This window comes from Anomaloglossus baeobatrachus, chromosome 4 (genome assembly GCF_048569485.1).
Source record: "Anomaloglossus baeobatrachus isolate aAnoBae1 chromosome 4, aAnoBae1.hap1, whole genome shotgun sequence".
Classification (NCBI taxonomy): domain Eukaryota; kingdom Metazoa; phylum Chordata; class Amphibia; order Anura; family Aromobatidae; genus Anomaloglossus; species Anomaloglossus baeobatrachus.
The window spans coordinates 486,235,038-486,255,351 of NC_134356.1; the positions used below are offsets into that span (position 1 = coordinate 486,235,038).

Sequence of the window (20,314 nt, forward strand, 5' to 3'; positions counted from 1 at the left end):
CAGCCTGGAGGTGTGTTTTGGGTCATTGTCCTTTTGAAAAATAAATGATGGTCCAATTAAACGCAAACCGGATGGAAAAGCATGCTGCAGCAAGATGCTGTGGTAGCCATGCTGGTTTAGTATGCCTTCAATTTAGAATAAATCCCCAACAGTGTCACCAGCAAAGCACCCCCACACCATCACACCTCCTCCTCCATGCTTCACGGTGGGAACCAGGCATGTAGAGTCCATCCGTTCACCTTTTCTACAAAGACACGGTGGTTGGATCCAAAGATCTCAAATTTGGACTCATCAGACCAAAGCACAGAATTCCACTGGTCTAATGTCCATTCCTTGTGTTCCTTAGCCCAAACAAGTCTCTTCTGCTTGTTGCCTGTCCTTACCAGTGGTTTCCTAGCAGCTATTTTACCATGAAGGCCTGCTGCACAAAGTCTCCTCTTAATAGTTGTTCTAGAGATGAGACGGTGTGTCCAAACTTTTGGTCTGTACTGTATATACATTTATATTTTTAATATTTCTTATTAAAAGCTATATTTTATATTTGGAGTAAAACTCCCCTTTGGACACAACCTTTGGTGGTGACGTGGTGGCACCGAGTGCCCACTAACAAACACTGGTTTCTATTGGATAGAGCCTCAAACTCTAAAAGAAAGTTGGGTCACTTTGAAATGTAAAGTAAACAAGAATTCAATTATTTGGAAATCTCTTATAGCCATATTTCATTCCCAACAGAACATAAAACACAGATCAGAAGACGAATATTAGGGATTTTTACATTTCTTTAGAAACCCCCCCAAAAAAAAAACTCATTTAGAAACTGATGGTGGCGCAACATACCCCCTAAAAATTGGGACGAGGTCATATCTACCAGTGTGTAACTTTCCCTTTTCGTTTTTCACTAGTCTGTAAGCATTTGCAAAGTGAGGACATCAATTTCTGGAGCATTGGAAAGGGAACATTTTTGTCTGATGAAGGGTTCTAGCTGCAGAACAGTCTTGGGTCTACTTTGAGAAATATTTCATAATGCGCTAATTGTTTTCTATGGGTGAAAGGTCACGCCTGTGGAATTCCAGTTCATCACCCAAACATTTCTTCTGAGAATCAATGCTGCTGCAATGGACGCAGTTTGTGATTTAGCTTTGTCTTGCTGAAATATGCAAGGCTTTCCCTGAAATAGACGTTGTCTAAAGGGGAGTATATGATGTTCTAAAACCTCTATATAATGCTCAACATTGATGGTGCCTTTCAAGATGTGTAAACTTCCCATACCAAAAGCACTGATGCACCCCCACACCGTCAGAGATCTAGGCGTTTGAACTGTGTACTGATAACAAGCTGGATGGTCCCTCTCCTTTAGAGTCTAGATAATATGTCATCAATAGTTTCTATGGATTTCAAATTTGAATCATCTGACCACTTTTTGATTTTACCTCTGTCTACTTTAAATGAGCTTTGGCTCAAAGAAGACATCAGAGTTTTTGGATTGTGTTCAAATGTGGCTTATTTTTTACATGATAAAGCTTTAAGTTTCAATTGTGGATTGCACAGCAAACTCTGTTCACAGACAATGATTTTTGGATGTATTCCAAAGCTTATGCAGTCATACTAACTCACACCTGTTTTTAATGCAGTGCTGCCTGAGGGCACATAGATCAAAAGCATCTAATAATGACCAATGGCTCTTTCCCTTGTACATGTGCATTTCTCCAAAATCTCTAAACCATTTGATATTATGTACTGTATATGGTGGGGTATTCAAAGTCTTTGTAATTTTACATTCAATAATATTTTTTCTAAAATTGCTCCACAATTTTTTAGATGCAGGTGTCCACAGATTAGTGAACTTCTGATGATCTTTGCTTCAGGGAGACTCTGCCTCTCTAAAGGGGGCTTTACACGCTACGACATCGCTAATGCGAACTCGCTGGGGTCACGGAATTGGTGACGCACATTCGGCCGCATTAGCGATGCCGTTGCGTGTGACACCGATAAGCGATTTTGCATCGTTGCAAAAACGTGCAAAATCGCTCATCGGTGACATGGGGGTCCATTCTTGATTATCGTTACTGCAGCAGTAACGATGTAGTTCGTCGCTCCTGCGGCAGCACACATCGCTATGTGTGACGCCACAGGAACGAGGAAGCTCTCCTTACCTGCCTCCCGGCCGCTTTGCGGAAGGAAGGAGGTGGGCGGGATGTTACGTCCTGCTAAGCTCCACCCCTCCGCTGCTATTGGGCGGCCGCTCAGTGACGTCGCTGTGACGCTGCACGGACCGTCCCCTTAGAAAGGAGGCGGTTCGCCGGTCACAGCGACGTCGCCGGGCAGGTAAGTATGTGTGACGGGTCTGGGCGATGTTGTGCGGCACGGGCAGCGATTTGCCCGTGTCGCGCAACAGATGGGGGCGGGTACCCACACTAGCGATATCTGGACCGATATCGCAGTGTGTAAAGTAGCCTTAATATGCTCTTTTTATACAAACTTACATGACTTAGTTGAAAATTGACCCTCCAGCTGTTTTTCATTAGTATCACTTACATCTCCAGTCTTTTGTTAATCGAATCTCAACTATTTTGAGATGTGTTGCTGCCATCAATTTCTAAATGAGTTAATTTTTTAAACGAATTGAAAAAATGTCTAACATTCATCTTCTGATATATGTTCTGTTGTGAATAAAACATGGCTAAAAGAGATTTCCAAAAACTGCACTGTTGCTTTCCCTACAATTAACACAGCATCCCAAATTTTGGCAATTGGAGTTAAACATGCCAGCTGATGTCTAGATAATGGGCTGCCCCCCCCACCCCCCCTGACCTCACTACCTGAGGAAGCCATATGTGAAATGTACACTGGATTGTAAGAGAAAGATGAGCAGTGAAGTCTCTGGCAATATGAACAATGATATGTATCGCTCTGAGTACATTGCTTGATACATTGAGTCATATTTTGGGCCACTTTTTGGCATTTATGTGTAACGTTATACCCAGGGCCAAATATTGCATTTTTAGTTGTGTCTTGTGTATGTACCGTATGTTTATAGTTGTGATGATCAACTGTGAGTTCTATAATAACAATATATTTTTGCATTTCTAGTTGGTTATTGGCCATATTTAATTGTGTATTAGGATATTTTATAGGTACAATCTCAATAGAATAAGACTTAGTACAATAAACGGCGTACTATCATAAGTACTGTATGTTTAGTACAGCTTCTACAATATGTTAAATCTTGCTGTTTTTTCCATTACGTGTGTAGATAATATCTATTATATACTTCATCATATACCTATAATTATTACGTTACTCTCTAAAGTCATTTAGTTAACTTCGAGATGTTATATGTAGGACATATGTCCCTGGGTCGTAATAGTTCTATTGTTGCATTATGAATTAAAAACAAAAAAAAACGCATACATTAAATGCACAATACTAAATGCAAGGACATCGGGCACATAAATCTAGTAGCTAGTGTTTACATGTAATAATATGTATTGTAATACACTGAAATGTTGTATTGAGTGCTGACAGGACCACAAGACAGCAGATGGATAGCTTAAACCAAAGCTGATTTATAAGCTCCTGAGATGCTTCTGAAAGCTCTTTTACCCATTCATTGCTGACATGGCCCGTAAAGTAGAGCATCATACAGAAGCCTTTGTTTTACGGGGGGGGGGAGAGAATTGTTTTATGCAGACACCATTCAAGGAGATAGTCTAGCTCTTTTGTGCTCTACTTACAAGAACAGTCCCGAGGTCAATGGCCCAATAGTGACAAAATCAAGTTTCTGCATGAATTCATAGAACTGTTAAGATCTAGGGACATATCCACTATAGAAAATATCTCAAAGTTAACTTGATGACATTAGCAAGGCCTTGAAAGAACCCATAAGCATGATCTCCATATTGGAGTGGTTTAGACTGTTCACGCTTAGGCTTGTCTCACTGTCTCAGCACTATCTTTTGCTTTTTTATAGCAAAAATAGTATAGACAAAAGCAGGGTTCCCCAACCAATGGCTCATGAGTAGAGATGAGAGGTTCCGTGGAGGTTCGGTTCACCAGCAGCAAACAAGCGAAGTCTCCACTGGCTCGAGTTTAACACAAACCGCAGAGTAAGTAACTAATTGGCAGTTTGAGTTTCTGCCCACAAACAGCCAGCCATAACCAGATCACTTCTGGGGAAGTGTGGGTGGGCGTTTTCAAACATTTTTTTGGGTTGAACACTGCATGTAATCATGCTAATGTTACCCCCAATGTGCACCATTCAAACACTACAATTGCAGCTGACGATGGCCACTTTGAGCATCAAAGTTAACTGAGCGCCATATGTATGACCAGCATTCAATGTTTTGGGGGGAGTCATAGGTTTCATATCATAGCATTTCTGTATGCAAGGTGTCGATTCGTATTGAATTGATGATGCCCTACAACTTTGTAATTCACTTGTTTTCTCTACCTCATTCCGTTTTCGAGATAAAAATGCTAACTCCATTGTTTTTTACCAGGTGGCGCTATAGGTGGTTTTACTGCATAGCGCATGGCTACTTTACTATACCTAGACACCACTTATATGCCTATAGCTGCCACCATTCTCATTTTAATGGCGGTGGACAGGATATGGGTGGACTCACTGTTTGTCAATGAGATTTGTTGGGCTCTATGCTGCATATTTTGTTGCAATTTTTCCGGATTTTATGGTGCAGTTTGTTGCCCAAAACTGCATGTCTTTCCCTCCCCAGCAAAGACTATGAGAATTCAGAAATGCTGGGCGCACTTTGCTTCTTTTTTCCTTGCAATGTTGGATGCAGAAAAAAGAAGCAGCATGTCAATTCTTTGTGCATTTTTAAACAGCATTTTGTGATGGGTGCACTTGCAGATACCCAAGATCGGCGGGTCTAACCGGGTTAAAAAACAAAAAACAGTTCCGGCGGAAAATTGATTCCAGGTATTTGGCTGGATGCTGATCCCCATATTAATTTATAAAGGCCTTCTGATGTAGCAGAGCTACTAATCGTCATGGATTATGTGGAGTACGTCAGACCTGGGTGTTTTGGGGTTAATAAATTGGTGAAAGAGGGGTCTTTTTGTCTTTCATTTCAAATAAAGGATTTTTTCGGTGTATATGTTTATTTCATTTCACTTACAGATTAGCAATGGGGGTCTCATAGATACTTCCCATTACTAATCTAAAGGTTAGTGGCAGCTGTGAGCAGACATTAACCCCTTAATACCCCAACTGCCACAGCATCAGGGCAATCGATAATATATATTTATTTATTTTTATTTAAATAAAGCCGTATACTGTTACTCTTAGGCTGGACTCACACGAGCGTATGGCATTCGATGCGAGAGTAATGAATGTGAAATGCTAATGACCCCCGGCTCAGACTCTGCTGTGAGCATGAGCCGAGTGTCATGCGACTGTGATCCGATCTTGCGATCAGGTAACAGCTGTGAAGCTGAGGGGGGGCGCTGCGGAGGAGAGGGAGGGGTTAATCCCCCCATCTCCTCCATTGTCAGCCTGTGCATATATCGCACTGCACCGGGATAACATCCGAGTGCAGTCCAATGTTTCTCTCGCACCCATTCACTTGAATGGGTGTGAGAGATACGGCTCTCGCAGAAAATTGCAGCATGCTGCTACTTTTCTCGCATCCAGAATCTGGATGCGAGAAAACCTGACCAACTGCTCTCCCTCATTGACTAACATTGGTCAGAGTGCAGTGCGAGATTTTCTCGCATTGTTCTCATCTGATTTCAATGCTCGTGTGAGCGTACCCTTATTTTGATACACAGCCAAGATAAGCACATGTCTGGAGTCTGCAGCCTGTAGCCGTATGCTTTATCTGTAGGGGGACCCCATTCCAATTTATTATATACCAGCTGTACTACCCGGCTTCGGCCGGGTTAATAACTGTTGTTAACAAAATAGAATGTATTAACAAATATTTAATCTGCACACAAAAACCACAAAACAAATAGATAGAAATGTAATTATTAAAAGGCAAAAACTAAGCTAATAGAAGCATTTCACAACATATATTTCAACACCACAGAATACTCCACACAGATTTAACTAAATTGGCCAAGTAATGTGCTCTGTCTGCCTCTTTCCAGGTCTGTCTCTTTCCCCGTCTGTCTCTTTCCCCGTCTGCCTGTCTCTGTCTGTCTCTATTTTTGTCTGTCTCTATCTCTCTCTTTCTTTCCCCATCTGAGTCTTTCTAGGTCTGTCTCTTTCCCCGTCTGTCTCCCTGTCTCTTTGTCTGTGAATTTTCCTGTCTGTCTCTTTCCCTGTCTGCCTGTCTCTGTCTGTCTCTTTCCCTGTCTGTCTGTCTCTATTTCTCTCTCTCTTTCCCCGTCTGTCTCTATCAAGGTCTGTGTCTTTCCCCATCTATCTTTGTCTGTCTCTCTGGCTGTCTCCTCCTTCCCTGTCTGCCTGTCTCTGCCCCTGTCTGCATGTCTGTCTGTCTCTTTCCCCATCTGTCTCTTTCCCCATCTGTTTCTTTCCCCATCTGTCTCTTTCCAGGCTAGTCTTTTTCCAGGCTAGTCAATTTCCAGGCCAGTCTCTGTCTGTCTCTTTTCAGGTCTGTCTCTTTCCCCATCTGTCTCTGTCTCTCTCTTTCACCGTCTGTCTCTGTCTGTCTCTTTCACCGTTTGTCTCTGTCTGTCTCTTTCCCTGTCTGTCTCTATCTCTCTGTCTCTTTCCATGTCTGTCTCTCTGTCTGTCTCTCTCTATCCGTCTCCCCACCGACATCTTATTACCTCACATATAAGCTTCGTATACTATGAATGTCTTTTGTTCCTATAGCAACCAATCACAGCTCCTACTAATAACCTGTAGTTCCAGGCTCCATGTACTTTAATGGAGGCATGTTTTTTGGAAAGTAACTGTAAAGCGCGGGGTTAAAGTTTCCTGTCAAAACATAGTCTACGACATTCCCTGGGTCACATGAGGTGTCTGTGCAAAATTTCGTGATTGTAAATGCGACGGTGCGGATACACTTTTCGTTTCACTTTTTCCCCATTATGTAGATAGGGGCAAAATTGATTGGTAAATTGGAATGCGTGGGGTTAAAATTTCACCTCACAACATAGCCTATGAGTCTCTTGGGGTCCAGACGTGTGAGTGTGCAAAATTTTGTGGCTGTAGCTGCGACGGTGCAGATGCCAATCCCAGACATGCATACATGCATACATACACACATTCAGCTTTATATATTAGACTAGCTGTAGTACCCGGGCGTTGCCCGGGATAGTAACTGTCTCTCTGTCTCTCTCCCAGTCTCTGTCTGTGTGTCGCTGTCTGTCTGTCTCGCTGTCTGTCTCTTTCCTGGTCTGTCTGTTTCTATCTCTTTGTCTGTATTTGCATCAGACTATCTGTCTCAATCTCTGTATCTGTCTGTCTCTCCCTCTGTCTGTTTGCCCATCTGTCTCTTTGTCCGGCTGTCTTTTTGCCTGGGTGTCTGTTTCTAGGTATGTCTTTTTCCCAGTCTGTCTCTTTGCCGGGCTGTCTCTTTGCCGGGCTGTCTGTTTCTAGGGCTGTCTGTTTCTAGGGCTGTCTGTTTCTAGGGCTGTCTGTTTCTAGGGCTATCTCTTTTCCCGTCTGTCTCTTTGCAGGGCTGTCTCTTTCCACGGCTGTCTCTCTCCCGCTCTGTCTCTCTCCCGCTCTGTCTCTTTCCCGCTCTGTCTCTTTGCCCGTCTGTCTCTTTGCCCGTCTGTCTCTTTGCCCGTCTGTCTCTTTCCAGGGCTGTCTCTTTCCAGGGCTGTCTCTTTCCAGGGCTGTCTCTTTCCAGGGCTGTCTCTTAACAGGTCTGTTTCTTTCCAGGTCTGTCTCTTTCCCCGTCTGTCTCTTTCCCCGTCTGTCTCTTTCCCCGTCTGTCTCTTTCCCCGTCTGTCTCTTTCCCCGTCTGTCTCTTTCCCCGTCTGTCTCTTTCCCCGTCTGTCTGTCTGTCTTTTTCTGTCTCTCTCTATCCGTCTCACCACCAACATCTTTTTAACTCACACATAAGCTTGTTATACTAACACTTTATTTTGTTCCTATAGCAACCACTGACAGTTGCTATTTATAGCCTGCAACTCCCAGCTCCATTCAGTTTAATGGCTGCAGGATTTTTGTAGAGTAACTGGAAAGCACGGGGTTAAATTTTCCCGCCCAAACATAGTCTATGACGTTCCCTGAGTCACATGGAGTGTCTGTGCAAAATTTCGTGATTGTACATTCGACGGTGCAGATTCCTTTAGCGGACATACATACATGCACACATACACTGAGCTTTATATATTAGATTTATTTATTTTCAAAGTTTGATATAGATGGACATAGTGGTGGGGGTGCTGTCTGATTATAATCAATCACAGGCACCGGTGGGCGTGGAAAGCAGTGATTATGTATGAGGGTATTGAGCGTAACCATATATTTGCAGGAGCAGTTAAAGAGCCTTGCCAGAGACTCGTCAAGTATAATGTGCTTGCACCTATTTCCCTATACCTTCCATGACCATTTTAAGAGCCGAATTCAGGTCCCCATAAACTTATATGAGTACCGGCATCCAGCCAGATAATCGGGATCAATTCCGGGCCAGAACTGTTTTTTATTTTTAAATCCAGATAGACCCGCCGACTTCTGGTATTTGTGAGTCCACCTATGATAATATACTAAAAAACGCATGGGACAAAAATGTGCAAAAAAAGCACAATAAACAAATGCGTTTTCATTATGCGTTTTCTGGCACAAGGTGTGTTTTTCTGCCAGAGGGTTAATTTTTTGGTGAAAGCACAACTGCAGCATGCGCACAAGGCCTTAATGTGTCTTTGGGCTCGGTTACAATTGCGTTTTGCATGGATGTTTTGCATTTTGCATGGATAAATAAAGCATTGGATTGCACTCACACCAGTGCAAACCTATGGGGCATTGTCCATCTGCAATTGATTTCTCATGCCATATCGGCACGAGAAAAGAATCGCAGCCTGCTGCGTTTGGCGGTGACTCTCGGGCTCACACGCACCCATACAAATCTATGGGTGAGTGTCAAGTGCAGTGCGATGGAGGAGAGAAAGTGTCCCCTCCCTCTCCTCCACAGCTGTGATTCGAACACAAGATCAGATCACAGTCGCATGACCCTCGGCTCACACTCGCAGCACAGCGGGAGCCGAGGGTCATTAGCATATCGCTTATGATGATCTCGCATTGGAAGCAAAGCGCAATTAGAACCGAGGAATTTGAGTAAGGAAATCTTCACAGGTTATACAACCAAAGGGGAAATTCTGGGCTTGGAATTTCCTTTCTATTTGCCCAAAGTATCACTTAGGTCTTAGGTCTGCATGTTCTTGGTGTCAGGGCACATCAAGTATGGTTAGTATCCATCTGCTTCCACATGTTGCTATAATGCAGAAAGATATTTAGCTAGCCTAGTATATGCTGTCTGTGGCTTTGTTGCTCTGTTAAAAAAATACAGTAGAAACTTGCATTTCCCTTGTTATAGTTTCATTTTAACTTTTGGCAGGAGGAGAGGCATCCGCCTACACCTAATCGTAGGCGGGCTTTGCACGCTGCGACATCAGTAACAATGTGTTACCGATGCTGTAGCGATAGTCCCGCCCCCGTCGCACGTTCGATATATAGTGAAAGCTGCCGTAGCGATTATTATCGCTACGGCAGCTTTACACGCACATACCTGCCGTGCGACGTCCCTCTGGCCGGCGACCCGCCTCCTTCCTTAGGGGGCGGGTCGTGCGGCGTCACAGTGACGTCACACGGCAGGCAGCCAATTGAAGCGGAGGGGCGGAGATGAGCGGCCGTAACATCCCGCCCACCTCCGTCCTTCTCATTGCAGCCGGCGGCAGGTAAGGAGATGTTCCTCGCTCCTGCGGCTTCACACACAGCGATGTGTGCTGCCGCAGGAGCGAGGAACAACATCGCACCTGTCGCTGCACCGGCATTATGGAAATGTCGGAGGCTGCAGCGATGATACGATAACGACGCTTTTGCGCTCGTTCATCGTATCAAAAAGGATTTGCACGTTGCGATATCGACTGCGACGCCGGATGTGCGTCACTTTCGATTTGACCCCACCGACATCGCACGTGCAATGTCGCAACGTGCAAAGCCGCCCTTATACTAGGCTGACTTCATATCTGCATTGAATCTTTTAAACTTATTTAAGTTTTTTTTGATCAATTGATAATGTGTTCTGATTTATACTAAAACGATTATTAAGGACACACTATGTAAATCCCAGCACCCCACCTGCAAAATAAAAAGCACCACAAAAGAAAGTGAAATACATTTGTAGATGATGATCTGAAGTTACAGGACAACACAAGTAAAAAACCCCACAAAGGTGCGGCAGCCCACAGCGAGCACTAAGTTATATATGCAGGCACTGCATATTTTAATAATTTTACATTGCATTACTGTCATAATAACTGTGCATTAAAAGTGAGGTTCTTAGCACACATTTTGATTAAACTGAGTCAATATGCAAAGACAAGGTGACTTTATATGCCTTGTCATTGCATATAGACGTACACATTTTGATCAAAATTTGCGCAATATTTTTAGTATAGTAATTATGGCAGTATGCAATTTAAAATGATTTAACTATTACTTTTTTATTGTTTGATTTTTTTACATGTAATACTACTATTTTATTATTTACTTACTAAAAGGTATATGCTCAGTTTTTGTTTTCTCTTGCTTTGTGTCAGTGAAATGGCCACAATGTGAAGATGCTCTTACTATTGCACGAATACTAATTTATGCTTTGGATTGTTTTAATATAGATCTTTATGCCCTGCCTACAAAGATTTAGCCTCAAATTACATTTTTAAATCTGTGGAAAACCTTAAATACAAATTTATTATTTTATATAATTTATATTGTGAGGCTTATTCTAGTCTGCTCTCTTTTTATTTGGTGTTATTTGTGCAAGATTAGGGATTTGTACCTTAAAAATAATAAAAAACGGTGTGCGGTCACCCTTATTTTTGACAACCAGCCTAGGTAAAGCACACAGCTGGGACTTGGTATTATCAGGGTGTGAAGGACAATGGTTATTTGGCCCCTCCTAGCCTAAAAATAGCAGCATGAAGCCACCCCAGAACTGGTAAATCTTTTGGACGCTCCAATGCTGGTGCTTTGTCCTGTTCTTCCCACCTTGGTGCGGTGGCAAACGGGTAATACTTTTGGGGTTGATGTCAGCTGTGAACTGTCAGCTAATATTAAACCCAGAGGATTTAATGTAATGGATAGGCGTCTATCAGAAAAAAAGAATCCCCCACCCCCCACACTCCATCTTTAACCAATGTATTATTTCAGAATAAATCCCGTAACTTCTGACATAATTTAAAGAGTCCTACAGTGTCCTTCAATTGTTTTGGAATATCGTTCTGAGAAGTTTCTCAGAATGTTGCTTTATAGGTCACTGCCAGTCAGTGGCAGCCTAGAATGTCTCACAAGCGTGAAAGATTCTGTACATACCACCAACCAGGAGTGACCTCTGGAACCTCATTCTGAAAATGTTCTCTGAATGATGCTCCATGTGTCACTGGCAGTCAGCGGCAGGACCAGAATCTTATGAGAAATTGTGGGCTGCTGCTGACCAACAATGATCTATGGAGTCTCGTTCTGAGAATATTCTCAGAACGATGATCCATAGGAATCAATGAGCATTGTGGGACATTACACTTTGGATTACATCAGAACTTCAAATATTTATTTTGAATTAATAAACTGGCGAACAAGGGACTGCGGGGGAGTATTTATTCAAGATTGGATTACGTTGGAACTTTGAGGACTTATTTTGAAGTAATAAATTGGTGAGTGAAGGCGGGCGGTTTAGTGTTTATTGAAGTAAGCTTTTTCCCCCTGTGTCTGTGTCTTTGGAAACTCTATACTTGCTGAGTTAGTAATGGGGGGGGTGTCTGATAGACACCTATCCATTACTAACAGCTGTCAATTCATAGCTGACATCAACTCCAAAGTACTATCTCGATTGCCACCGCACCAGGGCAACTGGGAAGAGTCGGGTAAAGTGCCAGAATTGTCACATCTAATGAATGTGCTACTTATAGGGCAGCTGCGGGCTGATATTTTTAGGCTGGGAGGGTCCAAATAACCATGGCCCTTGTTATCCTGATAATAACAGCCCCCAGCTGTCTGTTTTACCTTGGCTGGTTATTAAAAAAATGGCGAAGCCCACACAATTTTTTAAAATTATTTATTTAAATAATTTTAAAAAACAAATACAAAAAAACCCAGATTAAGTATTTCTAGTATACTCATAGGAAGTGAATAATTACCAAAAACAGGTAAATTAGTAAATCTTATGAGGTTTATGCTGATTAGATGTAACATATTCTATACGGTTCTATACATTAACACACAGCGGATTTATTATATCAGAAATCTGCAACATATTACAGTGCTGTAAATATAAAATGGCTAGTATGACAGTTATCCTGTGTGATTGGTAGCAAGAAGACAAAGGGGTGGAGTCCCTTTTTTAAACAAACTGTGTGGGCCCACTCCTGGCTCAACTAATAACCAACAGGCTAGCCATGTCAGCACCAGCAACCTCCAATACCATATAATCCATGCACAGAGAAGGGAGGTGTTCTGACCTTGGCTCCATCTGTTCACTGCAGTTTAGCATAAAGACACGAGTCAGTCATGCATCAATGCATATTCAATTAGATATGAATATCACTTACCTTTAGCGTGGAAAATTTCTAACTGCCTACAATATATTGTATACAGTACAATCAATGCACATATTCAGAGCTGATGATAATTAATAAATAATGGACGTATTTATATAGTGCCAACAAATTGACCTGCAGTACTGACACTTATCTACTTATACTACCTTCCTTTTTGAGTTTATACTTTAAGGTAGCACGGGAACTTACTGTAGATAATTTAGTTCTATCAATTTAAATATTAATAATACATTTCTCATAGGTATGAACACAGGACACCAAAGCTGATACCAACTTGTCAATGTACATAACATGTCTGAGAACAATCTTCATTTAGTCCTTAGTGCTCATTTGCATTCACAATATCTTTTTATAATAACAAAAATTACAATAAATCATACCTATAATAGCCACAAATGTCCATTCCAAAGAAAACATGCTTCGGGTAAAAGGCAAATGGTTTTACGGCCAACACATTAATATGAACATATTTTTTAACATTCTTTTGGCTTCTGATGCTCTTTTATTGCTTAGATGAGAGATTATAAGAAGGGCTTGCCAGGAACCATAAAAAATATGTAATAAGCTAATAGACATGGAAATTCAGAAGATACACGCTGCCTGATCAACGGGAAGCATGAGAAAAAAACACGCTCCCAGGCTATATGCTATAGATCATTTAAAACTGAGCCAGGAACATGGAAGACTAGTTATCTGGGCAAGTCAGACTAGACATATGGGCTGTTCCCTACTGGTTTCTTCCTGCCAGTATTTTGGCTGGCAGGGGAGAAGCCATCGAAGAGCCATGTCTAGTATTTTTTCCTGGCCTATTTTTAAACTACCGTTGGACTATAGGATTCATCAGACCATAAGATGCACCTAGGTTTTAGAGGGGGGAAAACATAAAAAAATGTAAAGCAAAGAATGGGGTCATGATACACTGTTATGGGGGGGATCTTCTGCTGATGCTGTTATGGGGGTAATATCTCCCAATTCTGTACTAATGTCTCCATCCTGGTGTATATGTCCTTCATCCTGGTATATATGTCCCCCAATTTTATACTAATGTCCCTGTCCTGGTATATATGTCTTCCATCCTGGTATATAGGTCCCCCAATTTTGTACTAATGTCCCTATCCTGGTGTATATGTCCTCCATCCTGGTGTATATGTCTGCCAATTTTGTACTAATGTTCCCATCCTGGTGTATATGTCCTACATCCTCATATATATGTCCCATATCCAGGTTTATTTGTCCCCCCACACTGGTATATATGTGGCCCATCTTAGTAAATATGTGGCTCATCCTGATATATATGTCCCCCATCATGGGTCTAAGGCACTCCACGGGGCCGGGGTTTAATCATCACTGGGCCGGTAATGGAGATCTTAGGGATGTCACAGCGGCCTGGCCCGGCTTCGTGGCCCCGAGGTGTCTGCAAAAGGATGAAGGGGAGATGGGGATGTTGGGAGTAGTCATCTTGTGATGCCACCTGTGGTATGCGGCCATGAGAGCCACCGCAGGGGGTTGTCGTTCTCTCCTGGGGCGGATGGTAACACAGCTCAGCTGTTTCAGCTTACCAAAGGTAGAGATTGGCCCCAGGGAGGATGATGGTGGTGGTTGCCTATAGCGCCGGAGCGCAGGGACGACTGCACCTTCAATGATAGGGATGACACAGGGTCTGCGATTCAAGTTCTTTACTCACTTTTATGTCGTCACCCTTGGAGTGCCAGTTTCCACCATGATGGGCTCCAGCCGATCCCGGATAGTTAAGACGCCACCACTGGTGTTGTGAACTGTGAGACCTTTCCTCCTTGCACTGTATGGTGAATACCTCTCACATAAAGCTCTACAGGGACTCCTGATCTGTGTTAAGTTCCCGTCCCGTATAGCAGGCAGCTCAAGTCCGTGATGGGCTGGATCATGGTCTCAACTCCTGACTCTCTTTGCTGGTGTTCTCCGGGTGCTTGAGGTGGATGAAGGAAACCTGGAATCTCCTCACCCGGCAGATTTGTTAAAAGGCCATAAAGTTCCCTCTAACCTAGGGCTCTGCACCCCGTTTGCGTCGGTCCTGGGGGAGCTGGCTCCATATCCCCTCAGTGATCGTGTTACTCCTGCGTCTCCCTATGTTCCACCGGTGTTGCTGTCCTGCTGTCTGTGGATCTTTTCCTCTTTCCCTGAAGGTGCACTGAAGCACTCCCTTCAGCTGGTCCTGAGGGAGCTCTTAAGGACTCCCCTCAGTAACCGTGTTCCTCCGTGTCCCAGACTGTCATGAGTTTTCAACTGTTCTGACCTGAATGTCTGTGTGTTACCTTACTTCTCCAGTGCTACCCTTCCCCCTAGGCGGTTGTCCCAGCAACCGGAAAAGTCCCAGTGGCTGGCTTCTAAGCTGGGAAAGCACCTAAACTGTGTGTGTCATGTAATGTGATAAACACCAGCGGTTAACCTCTTCCTTACCCAGGATGAGTACTGCACCATAAGTGAGATGCAATACCCTGTGGTGACTGAAGCCTCAGGGGCGCCACAGGTCCATCCTGGTATATATGCCTCTCGTTATGCCATACATATAAAAATAAACAATTTTCCTCACTTTTTCTCTGCTCTTCCATTATGCAGCGTCCTCTTCTGATGTCGGCAACTGACTTTGATGTGTAAGCAACAGGCAGAGCAACATCCCTTCCACGTGCCCCCAGTGATTTATAGTCCAAAACAGATATTCACTATGAGCGTGGGGAGCAGTAATTATTCATTATCTTTAATAGCAGAGACATTTAATAATCCAGCTGCTGCAGGAAGCTGGGGCAAACACATATGTCGGCCATTAAAGAAAATAAATATTCACAGCTCCTTACACTCATAATCCTGCCCATTTCACGACCCTGGCTTCAGTGAAGAGAGGTGGGCGATATTATGAGTGTGGGGAGGAATGAATATTTATTTTCTTGAATAACAGATACATGTATTCACCTCAGCCACCGGCTTATTGCATCAGTGACCCTGCTTCTGCCCCCTATGACCTACTCCACCTCTGCCAGTGAGCCAGGTACATCCAGACTATAACACACACACACACACCCCACTTTCCTCCCAAATTATAAAGAAAAAAGTTCTTCTTATAGCCAAAAAAATACAGTAAATTTTCTGTAAATGCTGCAGTGTCCTACAGTAAAGCATTCTGTAGATATCCCTATTTAATGTTGCCTCAGGTTCCCTGCGAATATTGGAGTGGCAGTTCATTATGGCAGGTATCTCCGGAATTGCTTATAGAGAAGATTCGCATCACTAAGTAGGTCCTGTCTACACACCTACCTGTAGTGGCATTCAGCACATGTACCCTAAAAAGCACACTCAAAAAGGCTGCTGGTCTAGGTATAGGGGTGACAGCCATGCTGGTCACTGATGTGTAAGTGCTGTGGAATATTTTGCCACTATATAAATACAATTATGAATATTTATTTATCATAAATATCAACTGCATTGATCTGCATCAATATGCAATCTAAACAGTTAAAAAAATGCTTTAGAGGTAAGAGATATTATCTCATTGAACATAACATACAGCAAAACAAATACTACTATTTTATGGCAAACTGCAAATGAAGCCAAGGCAAGATCACCTCCCTCTGCTGCACATGCACACGACACCATGGGATAAACTAGTGACTTTAGTGACTACTGTATCTTTATGCTAAACTGCACCAAAGGCCTTTCCTTTCTTTTCATGAATTAGTGCTATGAAGTAGCACCTGGAGTGTAAAATTGAAGAAAAAACCCTTGGCTTCACCTTAGCTGCGTCCTTAGATTGTACTACATGGTGTCCACTAGTAAGTGATGAGGAGGGTCGATTTAAAGGGAACCTGTCAGGTGCAAAATGCACCCAGAACCACGAGCAGTTCTGGGTGCATATTCATAATCCCTGCCTAACCGTCAATGTATCTAGTAGCATACATAAACAGATCTATAGAAAAAGTATTTCTAAAGATCCTCTCTGATATGCTAATAAGGCCAGCAACTAGTCTCAAGGGTGTTAGTTCCTGCTCTCATTCCGCCCTCTTAATATGTTATCACGCCCACAGGGGAGTGCTAACATGCTACTCAATGCCCATCTCCCAGCGTCATCAGGCGGTGATGCGCGTACCTGTGTCCACTGTCACCGTCTCCGATGCTGGGCAGTGCGTATGATCAGAAGTTTGGACACTTCCATTCATGCGCACTAGACCTCTCTGCAGCCGGGACACATGCACCCGGCTTCATAGTGCGCGTGACCAGAAGTGCCGGCTATTCTGATCATGCGCACTGTCCAGACTCTGATGCGGTGACAATGGACACAGATATGTGCGTCACTGCTGATGACACTGGGCGATGGGCACCCGTGGGCGTGCTAATATGCTAAGAGGGCGGTCTAGTCGGGGGAACTAACGCCCTTGCAACTAGTCACTGGCCTCATTAGCATATCATAAAGGATCTTTAGAAATATCTTTTCTAAAGATCTATTTACCTACGGTATGCTACTAGATACAGAGATAGGCAGGGATTAGGAATATGCACCCAGAACTGCTCGTGGCTCTGGGCGCATATTGCACCTGCTAGATTCACTTTAAGTCACAGGTGAAGCCAAGGGTCAGGTTGAGCAGTGCTAGGGAGCATGTAATATTACTGTTAAAAGATTAAAAAATTGGTGACTAATATTTTACAATTAGAGTGCAGAAATATATATATTTCTAGTAATTTGTTGCACCTGATACAAACTGTAAGGAAAAGGAAGGGATATTAATAATGTACACTTCATATTAATTCACCATGGAAAACTTTTATTGAAAACTCTGATTAAGCCATAGTATAAGGCATAGGGTTAATTCCTTTCCTTTCTTCTACCTTTGTAAATGTGATTGAATATACTGTATATCATTGACTGCTTGGTGTCACCATCTGCAATAAGAGAAGGTAAAGCATGACCTTTCAACTAGTAAATCATTGTACATGACAGGTATTTCTCAATTAACTATTCTCTGCAAGTGTAGTACAGTAAAACAACATTGATTGGAGGAAGATCCATGCCGCTGGTGATTTACCATGTCGTATAATTCAGCACCCAATGATACAGCAAGGAATTAACATGGTAATAGATTCTCGCTGTCGCTTATTCACACCAACGACTACAATGCACTGACAATTTCAACAGCAGTTTCTATACTTACAAGTGAAATTTCTCATCCCATACTGGATTAAGATTTCCAAAAATTGTTTTGGTTCTTCTCTTAGTTTTTCCAACCTGGACTGTCACATATGGGTCACTTGACCCTGTTTTATCTTTTGCTTGCAACCCCTGAGCACAGAGAACTGAAAAATACAGAAAATATTCATTAGAATTCAGATTATCTCATACAAACATAATATGTGTCATCTGTAATGATGTGGAACATATATAAAGTATCTGGAAAAGTGGGATAAAGGCAAAGTGAGGAAGCAATATGTCGGACTAGATTAAAGAGGCTTTCTCATGAACAAAGTTCATTTTAATCAATAGATCTTGTTATAATAATAATTCCCACAATTGGATGTGTTTCCAAAATATGTTCCTGTGCTGAGATAATCTTATATATGTGTCTCTGCTATGTACTGTGTAATGGCCGTGTCTGACCGTACCAGCACATGGTCTGATTATACCACATCTACTGGGCTGGTGAGGAAGGAAAAAAACGTATACAGACATTACATCACCAGATCACTGCTGATTCTTTCTTTAAGGTGAAACATTTTTAAAAAACACAGGCAGGAAAATGCTTTACCTCACAAAAAAATACATTTTTTATTCCATGCTATAATGTATGTATACTCTCTTTTGCATGCTCTCTGGACCAGGAGATGTGGTATGATCAGACTATGTCTCTATACGGTCAGACACGGCCATTACACAGCACATAGCAGGGACACATATAGAAGATTATCTCAGCTCAGCAGAGGAACATTTTTTTATAAAACACATCATATTACAGGAATTAATATTATTCCAAGAGCTATTGCTTAAAAATAACTTTAAAATTAACTTTGTTCTTGGGAAAACTCCTTTAATAGCTTCTCCTATTGCCCAATTCAATTATTGATAAAGTAAAGATACTTAAAACCAGTGTATAGCAGTATTATGTAAGTTTTCAGATACTTTTCTCCTTTTTAATATCAATTCAAAAATAATCTGTATAAACAATTGTACTTGTAACATGTAAAAAGCCACCTAAACCACATGCAAAAAAATGCTATAAAACAAGTTGTCAAACACTCAAAATAGCTTTTGTGAATCAACCTGGATTATGCACATATTTTGGTCAGTATTTAACATAGGCAAAATTGTCACCAAATCAGTTCAATGTGAATTTGGCATAACATGGAGAACCTTGTTTGAAAACTGAGGAATGGATTGCTCACCAATGGCCAATCCATAGCATCTGATTTATAGGGGTTTTGCCAATAGGACACCCAACACTAGGACAATGATCAATCAAGATAAAAGGTGGCACCATGATTAACTACATGACTGACAAAGATAGGCAAGAACTGTACTGGGTAATTTCCCTCAGATTTTGAGTGGATTGGTAGCAAACATGGATAATCAGTACTCCATAAAGATTTCTGGTGTGGAACCTCCATTCTCATGAATATAGATGAGAGGGCCCGAACTTGCAGTGTTTAAATGCCTTGCACTTGGGGTAAAACCAGAGTTATCAGATGTAGTGTGTACAAAAAAAAAAAAGAAAAATCCTACCATCCCTCGACCGGAGGTGCTCTGTTTATAGCTGACAGTAAGTGGGCGGAGACAGTAACTAATCAATCAGTGACTTTCAATGAAATTCGGGTCCAGGATTGAATTTTATCTAAAGTCCGGCTGAAACCGCAAAACCCGAACTTCCATGGGTCCACTCATGATCTCTGGTGTCCTAACAACTAAACACTTATCACCAATCTTGTAGAAGACAAGCTTTGATTTGGGGAAAATCCCTTTAAACTTGAAGTGTGAATCAACAGTTTGTCCCAACTCTTATGAAAAAGTAAATAAAGTGAATTAATTGGTTTGTTGAAATACTGAGATTGTTTTTAGGATCTCTACTTGTTGTGATTGAACTGAACTTCTTATATCCAGAGGCTGAAAAAAAGCCCTCATCACCTCCAACTGATAAGGCTGCATGGCTTGTTGCCGTGTATCAGGCGGTCTTGTAAGAAATCTCACACCTTTATGAGGATGGTTAGTGACAGGAAGTAGAAAAGCTGTAAGGAACGGCATTCTTCTAGTTTTTAGAGATTAATGCTAACAAATGTTTCTTAAGGCAGACAAAAAAAAATCTTAGAATGTATTCAATTGTTATGTCTCTTGAGATAGAATCACATAAATAGAAGGATCCTAAGCCATGTCTATTCTGTTATCTATGAAACCAGCTATGTTCTTGATGCACCCAGCGTTATCGCTCTCCTGACTCTAATCCATCTATGCCTAATCCAGGTGAAAGATTGGAATTTCAGTGTAGCAAGCACCTATTGAATAAGAAGACACACTCTATGAAATAGAAAAAAATACCACTTAGCCCTGTATGTACTTTGTTATGCAAAAAACAAGATTTCTGGAGCTAAA

The 20,314-nt window shown here is 42.0% G+C and overlaps 1 protein-coding gene across 1 annotated transcript in view; it reads right to left on the minus strand.

Annotated features, from left to right (window-relative positions):
- UNC13C (unc-13 homolog C) overlaps positions 1-20,314 on the minus strand; it is a 1,075,146-nt gene that overhangs the window by 697,537 nt on the left and 357,295 nt on the right. Inside the window, exon 11 of the mRNA XM_075345771.1 lies at positions 17,892-18,033. Coding sequence (XP_075201886.1) covers positions 17,892-18,033 — 142 coding nt within the window. The remainder of the gene's footprint in view (positions 1-17,891; positions 18,034-20,314) is intronic.